Below are 17,116 nucleotides of genomic sequence, written 5' to 3'. Positions count from 1 at the left end.
TGGAGCTGTGTATCCACCTTGTGACCAGGAAAGTCAGCCTGACATCACTGAGCTATTGAATTCATCAGCCCTGGAATGCCCAGTTCTGGATTCCTTGTTATGTGAGACCACTGCAAGTCCTAACTACCTAAACCTCTTTTAATCAGGTCTTCTCAGACTTGCAGTCAAAGAAAGGCATCTAAAGAAATGTTATTTCTTGCAGCTTCTGTTCAAGAAGGCAGGATAATTGAATAACCAATTTCAGAAGTATTTCCACCAAGCATGGTTGAAAACATTCAAGGCACATAAATAGGAAAGTCTGAGTTGTCAGGAAAATGCAGTTCTGTGGGACAGTTCAATACTTGAAAATGCCAAACAAATGAGGGGTTAACCATAATTGCTTCCCTGGGAGTCACATCATCGGATATTTTCATCCTTATTCACAAGTCAGCCGTTATTTCATTTCTCCAAACCTTCCAAACGCTATATTGCTGTGTTCTTGGGTCAGTAGGGAAGACATTCATGCCTTCACTTTGTGGTGGTTACAGTGGTGTTTCCATTTTCAGTCCTCTGTAGACTCTCCAGTTCCTCGAAGCCTCATTAGTAGACAGTTTTAACCCCACGTTGACTTGCTGTAAACGCCCCTCTAACGATGACTCCATTTGAGGTCAACTCTCCCTAAAAGCAGTTTGCTCACATCTCATTCCCAGGCTTCCCCTGCAGTGAGCACCAAACCACCCATGAAGTCTGCCATTTATTAACTGACCACCCCTTACCAACACCCTTTTACTAACTGCACACTAAACCTTTGAGACACACGGACTCTAACCACTAGAAAGTGAAACACCGCATATCCAGAGCACTTGCCTACAGGAAATATAAAAGGAAAGTTTTCCAATTCAGAAGTAATCCTACCCAAGGCATTGAAAATTGAATGGTGGCTCCTTTTACCATCCCTGCCTTACATTTAAGTGACAGGGGAGACGAAATATTAACCAGATTTTGTTGAGCCGGCTTCAAATTTTCATTATCTTTTGTGAGATGTGATCACAAAGACAGGTTGTCTGTGGGGCTGTAATATTACCAAACTAAAGCCTGAGCCTTAAATTCTGCTGTAAATTCTAAACATCCTAATATGGGAGGAGACAGCGTGGTATGGTGGAAAAAAGCACAGCCTTTGGAGTCAGATAAAAATGAGTTTAATTCCTAGCCCCACCATTTATTAGTGGTGAGGCCACAGGCAAAATATTTCATCTCTCTGAATCCTGATGTTCTCATCTGCAAAACGAGGATAATTCTTTTCTCAGCACTGCTGGCAAGACTGGACAAAAGCAGAGCAGGTCATAAATAAATATGCATTCCCTTCCCCTTCTCCCCCTTTCTTCTTAGTTGGTTTGTTTGGTTTTCAGTCTGGCTTTATCCACTGTTCCATGTATGTGAAATTTCTAACCATAGCATAAATGCTCACAGCACGTAAGTTTTAGCTATTTTGATGGCACTTTCTAAACTTTGGACAGACCTTCACATCTCAGCATATACAGTATACAGGAAATAGCTTAGCCTTTTCTTGATGACAGAAAACACATGAAAAAAATCATTATACATGATGGCCTCGAGTGTTAAGGAAGACTTAGCTTGCTCTTTCCCAATGCCTCCTACGTAAGGGCCAGACCTCTTAAACTGTGCACAGGCAAGAGGTGATGTGCAATCAGAGTGGCACACTGAGGTCCCCAGGGCTTACCAGGGAGTGACATGTTGTCTGCCCCTGATGACAAGCTTTCTCTAATTTATTTGTTTCCTTTTCCCAGCCAGTGCCTTTTTGCTTTACCACTTCCCATCAAGGCCAACTCTCAATGTCATTTCTCTTTCTTCCCTCTCCTCTTTTCTCTGTCTACTTCATTCCACATGTGTCTCAGCTTCTGAAGAGTTGGGTGCCGCTGACAGTCCTTCCCAGGACCAGAACTCCGTGCAGAGCCGGCGCTGCATGGATGGGAAGTGAGGTGGTGTGAGCTCCAGGGTGCCTTCCTCCAGCCCTGCTCAGTGAGCGTCTCCTCCTCCTCCTCCTCTCGTTTCTGTTTGTTTCCTTCCAGGTTTACGGTTGTCCCAGATAGCTGGAGTCACGGGAAATCTGGTCTCTGCTTATATTTTGTTTAGCATTTGCTTTTGAGGTACTTTATAGGTACAAATGAATCATCCCAACACCCAATGAGACATTCACATAAAACTGGAAGAAGAACCTCAAGATAAAAGGGATGCCATAGTGCCGGCCAGTGAAGAGTGAGGCTCTCTCACCCTGCCCACAGAGACGAGCCCAGACTGAACAGAGTAGGCTTCTCCTCCCACGAGATCAGAGGTTCTCAGCTGGAAGTAAGCATCAGTGTCACCATGGGATCAACAGTGCAGCTGTGTGGGCCCTACCTCAGACCTCTGATTTTTGAAAATGCACCTTAAGTGATTCTGATATGTCTCCCCAGGTCGGAATCACTCAGACTGTGAGCTCCTAAGTGTGAGGGTCAGCGATGAGTTATTTTAGTATTTCTAGTCTTTGAAAGAGTACATGGCACAGGAGAGACTCTTAATAAATGCTTGTTCAACTGAAGGAAAGGAGCATGTAAGGGAACTGCAAATTAAAACGTCAAGGCCATCCCATTTCATACCCATTAGATTGACAACAATTTTAAAACCCAGCAACGCTCAAGTGTTGTCAAGGTAGTGGGAATTCTCATTCACTGATGAGCGTGCAAATTTCTATAACCTCTTGTACAAGAGAAGTGAAGATGTACATACTTCATAACTCAGCTATTCCACTCCTAAAATACTATCACATGTACATAAGAAGACACATAGGAGAAAGTTTGCTATAGCACTGTTTGTGATAACAGAAACTGGAAATATCTCAAGCGTCCAACTACATGAGACTGGATAAATACACTGTGGTATATTCTTCAGTGGAATATCTTACAGTATATATATTCAATTCAGAAAAGCATTTCCTCAGGCGTGGCTCCTTGTTCAATCTCTCAATCGGCTCTTGCTTCTGTGACATAGTCCGGGTCCCACCTTCTTCCAGGAAGCCTTCCTTGCCTGCTCTGTTGCTCGGTGATTTCTCCATCTTCCACAGCCACATAGTCCAGTTATGGCTGGACTGCTAACAATTCAGTGTACTTGATATTTTATATCCTCCGCATGTGTCACACTGGGCTGGACACAGAGTAGTTGGCTGATATATAACCAGTGACTGGCATTGATCATAAAAGTGAGGAAACGTTGATTGCACTAGACATGTAAAAAAGGAAACATGTTTTTATGAGATGCAGAAAGAAATCAAGCGACAGAGAACACCATAAATAGCATTTAATACCGTTTTAACTTCTATCTTTAAAAGAACGTAGTCACAAAAAAAAAAAAAAAAAAAAGAACTTAGTCACAATAAATAAACTCCTGGCCTGGGAGGATTAAAAAAGAAATCTGGCTAAATTAGGGAAGAATCTGATGAAAAGAATCCTTAAATAAGTTAAAATATATTCAAATGCAAAGGCGTTGGCACTTAAAAACTAGGCAAAGTCTTTAAAGCGCCGTAAGCTTTCAATTAAAAAAATTCATAGACAATGTACCAAATGTAGATGATTAGAAGGAAAGGACACATTTAAGATAGTTAAAGTAGAGAGACTGACACTGGTCAGTTTAAATTCCAGTCTTGAAAAACTGGAACATCCTGCCAGGTACAAATTTACAAAAATTGTGACTACTCCAGAGTAAAGGATGACTAACATAGCCTTTGAAGAAAAAAAAAGTCTGAAACTAATCTTGTTTTATTAAAGGATCTAGTTATGAGCTTTATATTCTAGAGAAAACAGCAACAAGTATCCAATGTGATAAGCATTCCTGGAGCACTGACTATGAGCTGGCTCTAGGGAGGCCATGTGACCAAAGCTGGGTCCTCCTCTGGACTGTGCCAGCATGCACTTGACTCTCACTGTCCTCGGGAAGGGAGACAGTGGTGAGGCTTATAGTTGAGGTAGTAATCACCATGGGGTAAGGGGTGGGAAGAGAATCTGTCTAAAACCTTCCAGAAGCCTCGGGGTGCCTGAGTGGCTCAGTCAGTTAAGCGTCCAACTCTGGATTTCAGCTCGGGTTGTGAGATAGAGCCCCACGTCGGGCTCTGGACTGGGGGTGGAGCCGGATTAAGATTCTCTCTCCCCCTCTCCCTCTTTCTAAAATATTAAAAACAAACAAACAAAACAGCTTCCAGAAGCCTTATTAGATGGGCAGAGCCTTGAAAGACAAGTGGGATTTTGACAGGCAGGTGCAACATGAGGATTCTGACTGGGAGGGGAGGGGAGGGAGAAAGTGAGGGGATTCCAGACAGAGGGAATGGTATTGGGCAGCCAGAACAGAGAAGAGTATGTCAAACTGTGCAGAGTTGTGAACACAAAGCAAAGGAATATGGACACTTTTCTATGAGCAGTGTTAGCCTGGAACATTCCTAGAGGAAATATCCCATCCCACTCACTCCAGAGGGTCAGAAGTTTTCTTATAATTTAAATACATAATATAAATCCTCCAGAATGGAGAGTAGAATGCACAAATCAAGAATCACTTTTATTTATTATTTATTTATTATTTATTTATTATTAGAGAGCAGTTGTGCACTCCTCAGTATGGGGATTGATTCCTCCTTATAAAACATCTCTTAAGACTTACTGTGTGTCCCTTATAGTCAGGGGAGGCTCTGAAGGAAAAGCCTGATGATAATGGGCTGTTGGCCATTTATGGGAGTCCTCCATTTTCTCTCAAACAATTCTCACTTCCTATGTGGACAATCCATACAGTAGGGACTGAGATTTGGGACTGGATTTAAGATTGGGATGGGACATAGTTTAAGTCAACTATCTGGCAGTGCTTAGAAACAATGCCCCTCAAGAGTGACTCTGTGTTTCCTCATAAGATGGGGTTAGAATCCCAGGTCACCATGTCATTCTGCTCTACAGAAACCTCCACTAGCTTATTTTTTATTTGTACATTGCACTTTCCAAGCATTCTCCATTCCGGATTTATAGTGTGCTGAGATGTTAAAATTATAGGAAAATGTCTGACTCACTAGATTAGGTGGTACGGGGTATCTTCCCTAGAAAGTTCTGAAGAGAAGCCACTGCATTCTTTGGTGGCTTTAGGTTCAGTTCCATCTGGTGAGATGGACAGGAAATAGCTTATCTAGGTGAACTTGAATGTTCAGGTGAAGAAGGCATGTGCTCTGTATGGGGCGAATTAGGCTTCACTTAGTAGGTGTACAACTTTGGCATATTAACTGGTCCCTCTGAGCCTCTCTCCTCATCCATCAAATGAGCAAATCTCTAACCTCTGGGTTGGAAATAAAGAGTGTGTACAGTAAGCAGAGCCTAAAAGGAATCAAGAACAGGACGGTATACTGGAAAGAATATGATTTTTGGAATTTGACAGATCTGGGCTTGATTCCTACTCTCCCAGTTACCACATGGGTGACCTCAGGCAATTTACTAAACTCCCTGAGTCTAGGTTTTCTTATCTTTAAGATGGGATAATACCTACCTTGCAAGGCTGTTGAGTGCTTTACATGATATAATGAATATATATAGAATACTTGGCACATAGCAGATATCCATAAATGAGACCTATGATTACTCACTTTCTCTTAGAAGCAATTAAAACAAACAAACAAACCTGAGTCTATATAATTTCTTTTTCCAACCTGACTTCCAGCCAAGAAAAATACCCATAGATTAAAAGTAGCCAAATTCTTTCAATTAAGCTTCCAATTTAGTTCTGCCCATATTTCTATTTGAGGCAAATTCAGGAGTCCTCTGGAACTCTTCACTCTGAATTCTACAATCTTCTTCCTTCAAACAAAAAAAATCTGGAGGATCTAAGGTCAAATGGGGTTTTGTAGCAAAAGCTGACCACGGACCAGAGAACAGCTGAAGACAGAGGAAGCCTGGTGAAAACGTGGCCAGACCGTTTCCTTTTGTGCTTAGATACTGCACTTCTCCCTCCATTCGCATAGGTGGTTCCTGTAAGTTAAAGGCTTTTTCTTTCTTTTTTTTTTTTTAAAGATTTTATTTATTTGACTAAGAGAGAGAGAGAGAGAGAGGGAACACAAGCAAGGGGACTGGGAGAGGAACACGCAGACTCCCCGGTGAGCAGGGAGCCCGATGCGGGGCTCGATCCCAGGACCCTGGGATCATGACCCGAGCCAAAGGCAGACGCTGAACGACTGAGCCACCCAGGCGCCCAAGGCTTTTTCTTTTTTTGCTAAACATTTATTTGTAAGCGGTTTTGCTCTTTGAAAAAAAAAAAAAGACCAGAAATACAATCAGTCTTCATATATTTAAAGATTACTATTTGGTCTATGAATTTCCATGTTTTTGTTTAGTGGTTACCGTTCTGGGGCCTTGGTCATTATTTCTTCTGTGAGAATGGGTGGGGGATGCAGTAGGGGAAGGGGAATGGATTCATGTTCTTCCTTGACAGCAATTCTCATCAGAAATGTCGTTTGAGAGGAAGGTATAATTGCTGTCGGAAACGATGTTTTTCAATGGCCCTACTCTCCTATCTCACGAACCCAAATGAAAGAGAAAAACTGTGTAAGCCGAGGTGATCCTGTGGAGGCAAGCCCTTGAGCTGACTGAGCAGCTTGGCCTGTACATTCAAATGTGAAGGAGTAAGAGCATTTTCAGGCAAAGGCCGGATCCAAAGGCTGGATCCGAGTGACCTGAGAAAAGCAAATTCACATTCAATAATTGAGACTTTATTCTTGGAAGCTCCAAAGCTTTTCTCCTTTTTACTGATTTTGATTGACATCCTTCTAGGGTAGACTTCACATTTACTTCTCTCAGATCTCTTTCTAAATGACTCAAAGTGAAAATTATAAATACCGACTCTCAGAGTGGGCCGCATGGTCACGACATCAGGCACAAGCAAGCCAGCCCTTACACGAATTGTCTGACGCCTACTGTCTGTAGCCTCTTGGTTCCCTCCACCCTCCCTCGCAGCTGGGGCTATCTGGTCTGCACACCTCTACGCTACGGGCCGTCTATGGGCACTTACGCTGCTGGGGGCTTGGGAACTGGCCCGCCAGGTTCTTTGAAGGGGTAAGAGCCAGGCCTGGAGGGCTCCCTGCAAGTAAAATACACAGACTTTGTGACCCCTCTTTAGCCACCTCCCTGCCTCTCGGCTGTGTTTTGACAGGTGTGCTCACAGGGTAGAGCTGAGCTGCAGAGAGGTGAGATATTTACTTTAAAATCTCCATGTCTTGTCAAACAGAAGACACACTCGTTAAACAGCGGTACAGAAAAGGGCCGTGGAAATCATCTGTGTGTTTGGTAACTGAGTAGCCTGCAGTGCGGAGGGGTGAGCCGCCTCAGCGGCTGCGCTGACAACTCCGGGACTCCTGACCCCACATCCAGCAAGCTACCCTGGCCATGTCACTTGTAACCTGGTGCATCTCCTGGCAGGAGCCGAGTGGCTGCAGCTACCCCAGCTGCTTTTATAGTAAGACTTTGGGGTCTTCGTTACCCCAATTCTGAAACATCTCTTGCCACAGACAACAGTTAGGCGTAGGGGGTTTTTTGTTTTTGTGGTAGTTTTTGGTTTTGTGTCTCATTCTAATAAATATATGTTGGGTTTTTTTTTTAAAGATTTTATTTATTTATTTGACAGAGAGAGAGAGATAGCGAGAGCAGGAACACAAGCAGGGGGAGTGGGAGAGGGAGAAGCAGGCTTCCTGCTGAGCCGGGAGCCCGATGTGGGACTCGATCCCAGGACCCTGGGATCATGACCTGAGCCGAAGGCAAGTTGCTTAACCAACTGAGCCACCCAGGCGCCCTAAATATATGTATTTTTAATGCTAAGAAACAGGAAAGAAATCAACATTTATCAGATACCTACAACATGCTGGGTACTTTCTGCCACGAGATCCTCTCTTGCCCCTTGTCACTAGGGAGCAGGCCTGTCCCTGGGGTAAGCCCGAGAACTTACTTGTAGCCATGAAGAAGACGGGCTACTCCCGGCCCATCTGGGTCTGGAGTCCAGGTTCTTCCCACTGCAAGTGCTACCAATTATATTTACTGCTTGTTTCTGACATTCTGGAAGGAGTTTCTCCTCAGGGGCATTTCGGCTCATCTGCCATCTCAGCCAGGGGTTGCTGTGGGCAAGCAAGTTCTCTGGCGGTTGACAAAGAAAGCATACGAGAGAGGGAGAAGAGGGGTCGGCGTGTATAGTCACAATAGATCTGGAGGAGGAGGAGGCGTTTGTCTTTCAGACTTTGTAAGTTATGCTCAAGGGTACAATGATCTCCGACTTTTAAGACTTCTTATTTTTGATGTTTCAATTCTCTTGTTTTCTTCCCTTTGACTGGGAAGGCATTTTATGTTCGTATCTATGGGGTTTTAATGGCATTTGACACTGTTACTCATTTCTGTTCTTCTCCCATGGTTTCCATAACACGAGATTGATCTGCTACTTCCTTTCCTTTTAAAATATTTGCGGTCTTTTCTCCATCTGCTTAACAGCCCCTCATCCCCAAAGCTCAGCTGAGGGACTTGTTAACCCTGAAGGCTTGGCCCTCAGCTTTCCTCCTTTAGAAAGTCCCAGAAAGTCCCATCTATCGATACTGACTTTATCCAGGAGACCTTGGTTAGTCCATATGGGCTAGAACAGGGGGTACAATTAAGGTAATGAAGCTGGCGTCCCGAGTGCAGGACAGGTAGAAAAGCAATTCCTGGACGCAGAGGAAGCATACTGAGTTACTTCAGGTGTGGACGCTTAGTACCTGAGGACTTCAAAAATCTCTATATCCTTCCCTGACTGCTCGCTCGCCTGCACTTTGGGCTGATAATGCCAGACGCCTGCTGAATGCCATGACTTAAGTTTTATGGCTTAAATATGTTTTCACATACACTATCTCATGTGTACGTTTCAAGATAGGCATATTACCCCATTTACAGGTCAGAACACAGACACTCAGAAACAGAAAGCAGTCTGTTTAGAATTACAGTTAAAGAACAGCACTGGACCTCAAATCCAGGTCTTCAGATTCTGAACCCAGTGGTTCTGGTGCCATTAGAATGTTCTGCTATCGACTGGGGAAGAATCACACTGCATGTCTGAAATAAAAGCCACCGCTTGCTCCCCATTCACTCACATCCAGGTTCTGCCAATATTCTGTCACCTGACACCCTTCCTTCTTGTTTCCATCTCTGGACAGGCTCACTGTTAACAGCACATCCTACAGGCACTGTCCTATTAGGAGGGGACTGGCGGGGGCTGGGAGCCATGTCTATTCCCACCGTGGAGAAACAGAAGTGGGGATGTATATTTTAAACAACAGCAACCCTACTTTACACAGCTGAATACACTTTGTAGTAAGCCTCCCACGTCCACCATTTTAGGTCTGCTGCAAATACTAAGTGTTCACACCTGAAGTAACTCAGTATGCTTCCTCTGCGTCCGGGAATTGCTTTTCTACCTGTCCTGCACTCGGGACGCCAGCTTCATTACCTTAATTGTACCCCCCTGTTCTAGCCCATATGGACTAACCAAGGTCTCCTGGATACAAACATAATTTTTGAATGCTAGTGGGGACAGCTCAGATGAGGCCTATCTAGCTTTTCCTTCTAAAGAAGGTGGGGTACAGCCATCAGGCTCTGGTTACAAGACGAAGACTCGAACACAAAAGTTGGAAGTTCATATACACAGAACACTTAAGGACAGAAGAAAAGAATCAGATAGGAATAAAAAAGAGAGGGAAGTTCCAAAGGGCTTTAATATAAAGTACCTTAAACTGGTCACAGCTCAGCAGAGCCTGATATGGACTCGACAATTAACCTTCTCATTTAGCCTGTCTGCTGCCCTTACAATAAAACAGCTATATTGACCTGCCCCATCTTATTCATGGCCCCTTACCAATACTCTGTGGGATGGAAAACTCTTTGTTTCCAGAAGCCAAATGGTTCACTTGAGGTGTATCATTAATTGGTTTCATGGAAAAACAGGTTTGATTCTTTAAATGTTCAACTTACTAAGTCATCACTCAAACTTAGCTCATGGAAACATTAAATGGAAATCTGCAAAGGAGTGCATGAGCAGGCACCAATAAGTGGAAAGAGAACAGAGGAGGAGAGGTGTGGGAATCTGAGGTCTAGAGGAATGCTTTAACAGGTGGTGCCATATCTCATGCGTATGCGTGCATGCACGCGTGCACACACACCCCCTCTATCTAAATTTATACATGTGTGTATATGTGTGCGTATTTGGTTTAAGAAGCAGGGCAGTTTGGGGCGCCTGGGTGGCTCACCTGGTTAAGCGACTGCCTTCGGCTCAGGTCATGATCCCGGAGTCCCGGGATGGAGTCCCGCATCGGGCTCCCTGCTCAGCACGGAGTCTGCTTCTCCCTCTGACCCTCCCCCCTCTCATGCTCTCTCTCTCAAATAAATAAATAAAATCTTTAAAAAAAAAAAAAAAAGGTCAGTTTAAGACTTGTACAAAAAGAGGACAGAGAGCTGCTTGTCTGAACCTCAAAGTGACCATGAGCATTCCTGACCATGGGACTGGTCCTGGCCCGGGAGGGTTAAGGCATCTTTTACCATTGTATGACCTATGGCATTTTAATGATTTAAAAATCAGTTATGACTTGGTATGAGAATAGGACCAAATGCATGATTATCAGTCAAATAAGAAAAGAGTTTGTGAGTTTATACATAGATTTATCAAGACTCTGAGATGCCCTGACTCCTGTGCCAAGGGAAAGGGATTTCGAGATGAAGGAGAAAGGCACTCTGCCCTAAAAAGTTCATCACTGGGAAAGGTCAGCAAACCAAATGTCCATGGTCCAGTGTGAGAAGTCTGGAGTAGGAGGCTGCGTTACTTGGTCTGGGGTTCAGATGAAGAGAGACTGCCTACCTACTACTTAAGCTTTGTTTTCTTTTTCTCATAATGTGCCATTTTTCTTGAGCAGATAATAAAAAGTAGATCATGAGATCAACAGCCTTGGCTTTGCTGAGGTGCATCCCTGCTGAACTGTCCTGAGGTTTCTGGCTGACTAAGCTGCAGGTCCAGGGACAACTCTATTTTGTCTCCCAAGCGGCGCATTCACCTGGCCGTGGCAGAGAAAGCCAAGGGCAAACCCCACAGTGGCTCTGAGGGGCCACTCGGGCAGGCCAGCGAGGGCCACCAGCTGAGTGTTTTACTCTTGTCTATGTTTTGCTCATGAGGGGCCAAACTCTGTGGCCAAGAAATACTGTGTTTAGACAGGCTGTGCTGGTCACTGGGACTGCAGGACCAGAGCAGGGCGACAGGCCCCTGGGCCTCATCTGAGGAGTGGGCGGTTTCTGCACCAGGGCTCAGGCTGAGGTAGGAATGCTGGAGAGCTGTGCTTCCTGAATTCGGGGGGTGAAGGACCTAGTTTTGTTTTAATTTCCAACCTGTCATGGATGAAACTGAGTAACTGAAAAAACAATTACGTGTTTGGATGTGGCAGCAATGTCCAACTGCTACACAGGTCTCTAAATGTTTCCTCTCAATGTCTGTGTCTCTTCAGTCAGGTCCGAAGCAGGTTTGCAGCCCCCAGGCAGGTCTCCTGACACACTTCCGATTGTGCTACCGCCTACCGGGCAATCTGGCCACTGGACCCTCCCTGAGGGTCGGTCCGAACAGTGACAAGTTGTCCACCACACCTTTCTGTGCGGCTGGGGCTGGCCCTGTGCAGACCCTACGTACCTCTTTTCTCCTCTACCTCCTCCCTAGCTGACCAGTCCCTCACTTTCAGTGAGGCTTACTGCTGTTAAAAAAAAAAAAATGTCCTCCTGACTCTTCCTAATGCCCTCTGTCACCTCGTAGGACAAACACCCACTCTGTACCACACCCTGGTTACCTCTGCTACCGCTCCAGGAGTCCCCTTTCTCACTTCCTCTCAGAATGTTCCGGCTACCTCCTGTCTCAAGTGAAATCTGGCTTTCTCTCATGACCACCCCGAGTAGAAGCTACTCATTTTCCCAGACCTGCCTACACCCTCAAGTCTCACCTCCCATTGAAAGCTCCTACCATTTGGCCACATCAGCTCTGTCCATCCTCCGCTGTCATCTACGCAGGCTCCTGGTTCTATACTAACTGTACCTCTACACCTCCTTCAAGCCTCCTCTCCATTCTGATCTCTGTAATCATCCAGTGTCGCTTCATCAGATGAGGACAACCCATCCCGAACCTTCTCATCTCTTCGTGCTCCAGTCCCAAAATAATAACTTCTGCAATCCTGGTCTCTGACCCAATTTTCGGCTACTTGCTGAGTATCTCCACCTGCTTATCCCATAAACACCTCAAACGCAATATATTAAAACTCATTGTCTTTCCACCACTTTCTGGTCCTCTTCTTAAGTTTCTGCTCGCCACTCAGCTAGCCTAGCCAGGAATTAACATGGGATTCTGCAATCCCTCCCTCTCCCTCCCTCCCCCTCCCACTAACTCAGTACCTCACGTTACCCTGTCTGGACTAGTTATCCCAAAGGGTTTTCCTACCCCCGGCTTTCTCCCACTTGAATTCGTCCTCCCCTCTGCCAGCAGACCCATAGCCTCACTGAGATAATGCCACATGCTAAAAATCCTCGCAAGGCTCTCCAACAGTAATAGGATATACTTTGAACACCTCACATACAAAGCTCTTCATAACCAGGCACATTCCTTCCCACCTCATCTCCCGCTACTGCCTTAACTCGTGCACCCTAAAAATGCAATTTTATGAATTATTCCCTATATTCTGAATGCACCCCATCTGTCCAGGAGCACACTGTTCTCTCAGTCCAGGACATTCCTTCCTTGTTATCTCCAGAGAAATTTCTAGTAGCACTTCAAGACCTAGCTCTGGGACATTTCTATAGAACCCCACAGAAGGGGGGTATCCTACATCTGCATCACAGGGTTTCCACACAGCAGCTGCATTAATGTGTTTGCATACCTGCCTCCCCGACCTGCCTGCAAACTCCACAGTATACCCACCCGTTTGTGGACTGCGGAGCCTCACACAGGAGTCGGTCCATCGTAGATGCTCAAGCGTTTGCTGAGTTGACTGGAGTGTACACAAGGCTTTTTCTCTTTGACAACAGAAGCAAGTTTTTAACCTCTGCATGCCCTGGTGCGACATACACAGCAGGTCAGCAGGTGAGGAATGAAACAGTTATGGAGCTGAAGGCCCGCTGACGGAAGTATGTCAGAGTGACCGCTGTTGAGCGGGCACAGGGCAGAGTACTTTTGCTTTTCATTATACGTCTTTCTGGAGTATTTGCTTTTGTAACCATGTTCATGTTTCTTTGATAAAAATAATAAATATAAAATTCTTCGTCGGTCATGAATAGTCTATTGCTATGTCTACGAACCGCAAACTGCATTTTCTGTACATCTGAAAGGACAGGTCATGTTCAGAGAGCTTAACTCCAAGCAGGCTGCATCATCAGTGTGTGCCAATGACCAGGGGCGAGACTGGCGTGAGGGGCCACCTGCAGGTCACTGGCCCGCGGAGCCCACAGCAGCCCTGCAGAGAGAACGCATCTGCTTCGACAAGTTTGCCTACTTACAGAGATTATTATTATCAATGTGTGTATGATGTTTTTTAAAAAACTCAGAATATACTTCAAGAAAATGTGATTTTATTTCTTCTAATTCCCTGACATGGGTACGGGAGCAAGCCTCTGAAAGCTCTTTCTGTCAGTTCATAAAAAACAGAATTTAAATACAGTAGGCTGAAGATTTTCATGCACACACATGCATGCATGTTTGTGCACGCATGTGCACGCACACACACACATTCGGTTAAAGGAAGTGGGCCTGAATGCTGGACATCCTAGTGCAGGAAGGGTGAAGCTGAGATTTCTACTGAGGACCGCTGTGTGCCAGAGTCAGGGACCCAAACATCAAGAAGGTGACCCAGCTGTGCATGGCAACAGGCTGAGGCAGCACATTAGCCAGCGTGGATCACAGAGACATTCTTTCAGAGGTCAGAGATGAAGATACATCAATCCTTGCTAAAAACATCCGACGGCTGTGTGGTACAGAGACATATTTTGCTGTGGTATGTAATTTCCTCGGTACTTAACTATAAAAGTGTACCAGAACTGAATTCTAGTGCTCTTTCTAAATGGGAGCTGAGTCACAGGTACCTCCATGCTGTGTCTGCAGTCTAACATGGGTGACTCACGTCTGTAAAATTCTGAGAGAAAGTACCAACCGACCCGTTGCTTAGTCATCTTCTGCATGGATGCTAGGTTCATGAGCTCTGTAAACTATAATGAGCGATCTAGCCTTTTACCATCTCTTTATTCTTTTCTAAACAGTACAAATTACATCTCTAAAAATAACTTCATCTATGCAAGTGAGTCACTTCGACCTGACAAGCTTCCACAAGTTACCCAGCTAAAGTGTAATATTTACTTGGGAAGGGACAAATCTTCCTGTCATTTTAGCCCCATTTTTTCTCTTTTTTTATTTTTATTTTTTTGAGATCAAAATTTGGTAGACTTAGGGAAGGGGGGAGGGTTTCATCAAATGTTTTAATGAAAATATGGTTTGCTCTTAACCTCTGACATGGGCAGGGGTTTGAGGTGGGGCGGGGGAGGAACCCTTTGAAAGCCATTTCCAACAGCTTATAGAAACAAAAATTTTAGGGGTGCCCGGGTGGCTCAGTTGGTTAAGCGTCCAACTCTTGATTTTGGCTCAGGTCATGAGACCGAGCCCTGCTCAGTTCTAGCCCGCTCCCTCTGCCCCTCCCACCATTCCTGCTTGTACTCTCTCAAATAATAATAAAAAATAAAAATAAAAAAAAAAACCCCAATCTAATATTTTAGGTTTAAGAAGAATTGAAAGACTCTGCACTCTTAGTGAGGGGGTGCTTACAGACTGTTGAAAGAGAAATATCAGTAATCTTATTTACTTTAAAATCCTGAACTGTGAATTTATGATGTTTTTGACAAAGGAACCAGCCACGCTAATAAATGCATATGTATTCAACATGAATCTTTACTGTCCCAGTGGCTGATTTCCATCACCACGCCCTGGATTCTCTAGCTCTATAACTCAGCTTTGGTCTCCACCCACTTGCTGGGTAGCTGTCCAACCCTCAGGCCTGCCTGCTGGTCTTGGCCTCGTGTTGCCAGCCCTCACCAGGCCCATCCCAGTTAGGCAATAAGCACAATGACTTCAACCAGAGGCAGGAGCAGGTTACCTGCATGGAGCTTATGCCTTCATAAATTAGGCAGCAATACTGAAATGTCAAAGCACTGTTGACTTGAACTCTGACTGAAGCCAGAGAAGACTGGAAGGGTTTCTTATCAGTGCTGGTCAGGAATGGAATTACTGCTACCTCTAGGCCTAGAAAGTTCCCAGTGCTTTTCAGCTTCTCCTTTAAGAGATCAGACCATAGGGCCTCAGTCCGAGGGCCCCATAAACAACAGCTCCCAGGGAACGGAGGTGCTTTAGAAGACAAAGATGAAATCACTGGTCCATTTGAAAATTCCCCAGGAAATGGCCTGCCAAGCCCACTGCCTGGCTACCCCCAGGGCAGAGGCTGAGTCACCTAAATCCTTCCTGACTCCCAGTCACTTGCCTTGTCCTGAGGAGGCCAGCTGGAGTCACCTGGACCCTGCTCTTAGCCCTGGTGAGCAACCAGCCCGGCAGTGGCACCCACCGCAGCCCGTCTTGCCTGCTCACTCCTGCTGGGTCTTCACTCATTCGGCCTTAGCCCCTGCCCGGCCAACACCAGCAGGCCATGACCCACAGGAGCTCCCCTTCGCTTCCACACCCACCTGCAGGCTCTGCCACACACACCCTGGCTCCCCTGGAGGACAGGGGGTCCCCTTGTCTCCCCCCCCCCCCGAGCTGATGTTACCTCACCTAAGCCTCTTTTCTCTCATGTGAAATGGGGTGAATAACCACCGCCTTCCAGTGTAGTGATGATGAAAAATGACCCTGGAAGTGAAAGTGTGTCACAGGCTGCAAATGCCCTCTGACTGCCAGGCTCCCCTGCCCCCAGCCCAGGCCCAGCACATGGCTGTGGAGCCCCTGCCGCGTGCCTAATCCCATGCGGGGCACTGCGCATAATCACATCACAATGTAACGCATCACTTAGATGTCCTCTTGGACCTTGGCAAGCAAATGAACTGGAATAATGAAGCAAATACACATGACAATTAAAAAATCATCTCAGAAAATATATGTTAAAGTCTCATAATTATGTTATTTGTGTTTTCTTTTAATTTATTATGTTAGTCACCATACAATACATCATTAGTTTTTGATGTGGTGATCCACGATCCATTGTTTTCGTATAACACCCAGTGCTCCATGCAGAACGTGCCCTCCTTAATACCCATCACCAGGCTAACCCATCCTCCCACCCCCCTCCCCTCTAGAGCCCTGTTTGTTTCTCAGAGTCCATAGTCTCTCATGGTTCATCTCTCCCTCTGATTTCCCTCCCTTCATTTTACCCTTCCTTCTCCTAATGTCCTCCATGCTATTTCTTATGTTCCACAAATAAGTGAAACCATATGATAATTGACTTTCTCTGCTTAACTTATTTCACTTAGCATAATCTCCTCCAGTCCCATCCATGTTGATGTCAAAGTTGGGTATTCATCCTTTCTGATGGCTGAGTAATATTCCATTGTATATATGGACCACATCTTCTTTATCCTTTTGTCTGTTGAAGGGCATCTCGGCTCTTTCTACAGTTTGGGTATTGCGGACATTGCTGCTATGAACATTGGGGTGCATATGGCCCTTCTTTTCACTACATCTGTGTCTTTGGGGTAAATACCCAGTAGTGCAATTGCTGGGTCATAGGGTAGCTCTATTTTTAAATTTTTGAGGAACCTCCACACTGTTTTCCAAAGTGGCTGTACCAACTTGCATTCCCACCAACAGTGTAAGAGGGTTGTTCCCCTTTCTCCACAACCTCTCCAACATTATGTTATTTGGATCAAGATGGGGGTGGATCAGGTTAGAGAGAAAACTGGGGACAGGTTTTAAGAAATGGTGCAAGAAAGATATGGAAGTCAAGGAGAGACCGCAAAAAAGGGACAACAAAGAGGCCAAGGTGAGTGAGAGAGAGAGTCTGATAGAC

The 17,116-nt window shown here is 45.2% G+C and overlaps 1 protein-coding gene across 5 annotated transcripts in view; it reads right to left on the bottom strand.

The window, feature by feature from the left end:
- Positions 1-17,116, bottom strand: part of BABAM2 (BRISC and BRCA1 A complex member 2) — a 399,311-nt gene that overhangs the window by 39,557 nt on the left and 342,638 nt on the right. Inside the window, exons 11-12 of one of the 5 annotated variants that reach the window (XM_035000818.1) lie at positions 7,993-8,177; positions 2,942-3,255 (exon numbers count right to left, since the gene is read on the bottom strand). The exons of 3 other annotated variants lie outside the window; for them this stretch is intronic. In XM_035000818.1, coding sequence (XP_034856709.1) covers positions 3,136-3,255; positions 7,993-8,177 — 305 coding nt within the window. In that variant the 3' untranslated portion in view covers positions 2,942-3,135. Of the gene's footprint in view, positions 1-2,941; positions 3,256-7,992; positions 8,178-17,116 lie in introns of those variants that run through there. One more of the 5 variants, XM_035000820.1, reaches the window with a different exon arrangement.

Source organism: Mirounga leonina, unplaced genomic scaffold (assembly GCF_011800145.1).
Source record: "Mirounga leonina isolate KUSES-001 unplaced genomic scaffold, KU_Mleo_1.0 Mir_125, whole genome shotgun sequence".
NCBI classification, from domain to species: Eukaryota; Metazoa; Chordata; class Mammalia; order Carnivora; family Phocidae; genus Mirounga; species Mirounga leonina.
Note: the sequence above shows the minus strand (reverse complement) of the source record. Positions and strands in the feature narration are given on the sequence as shown.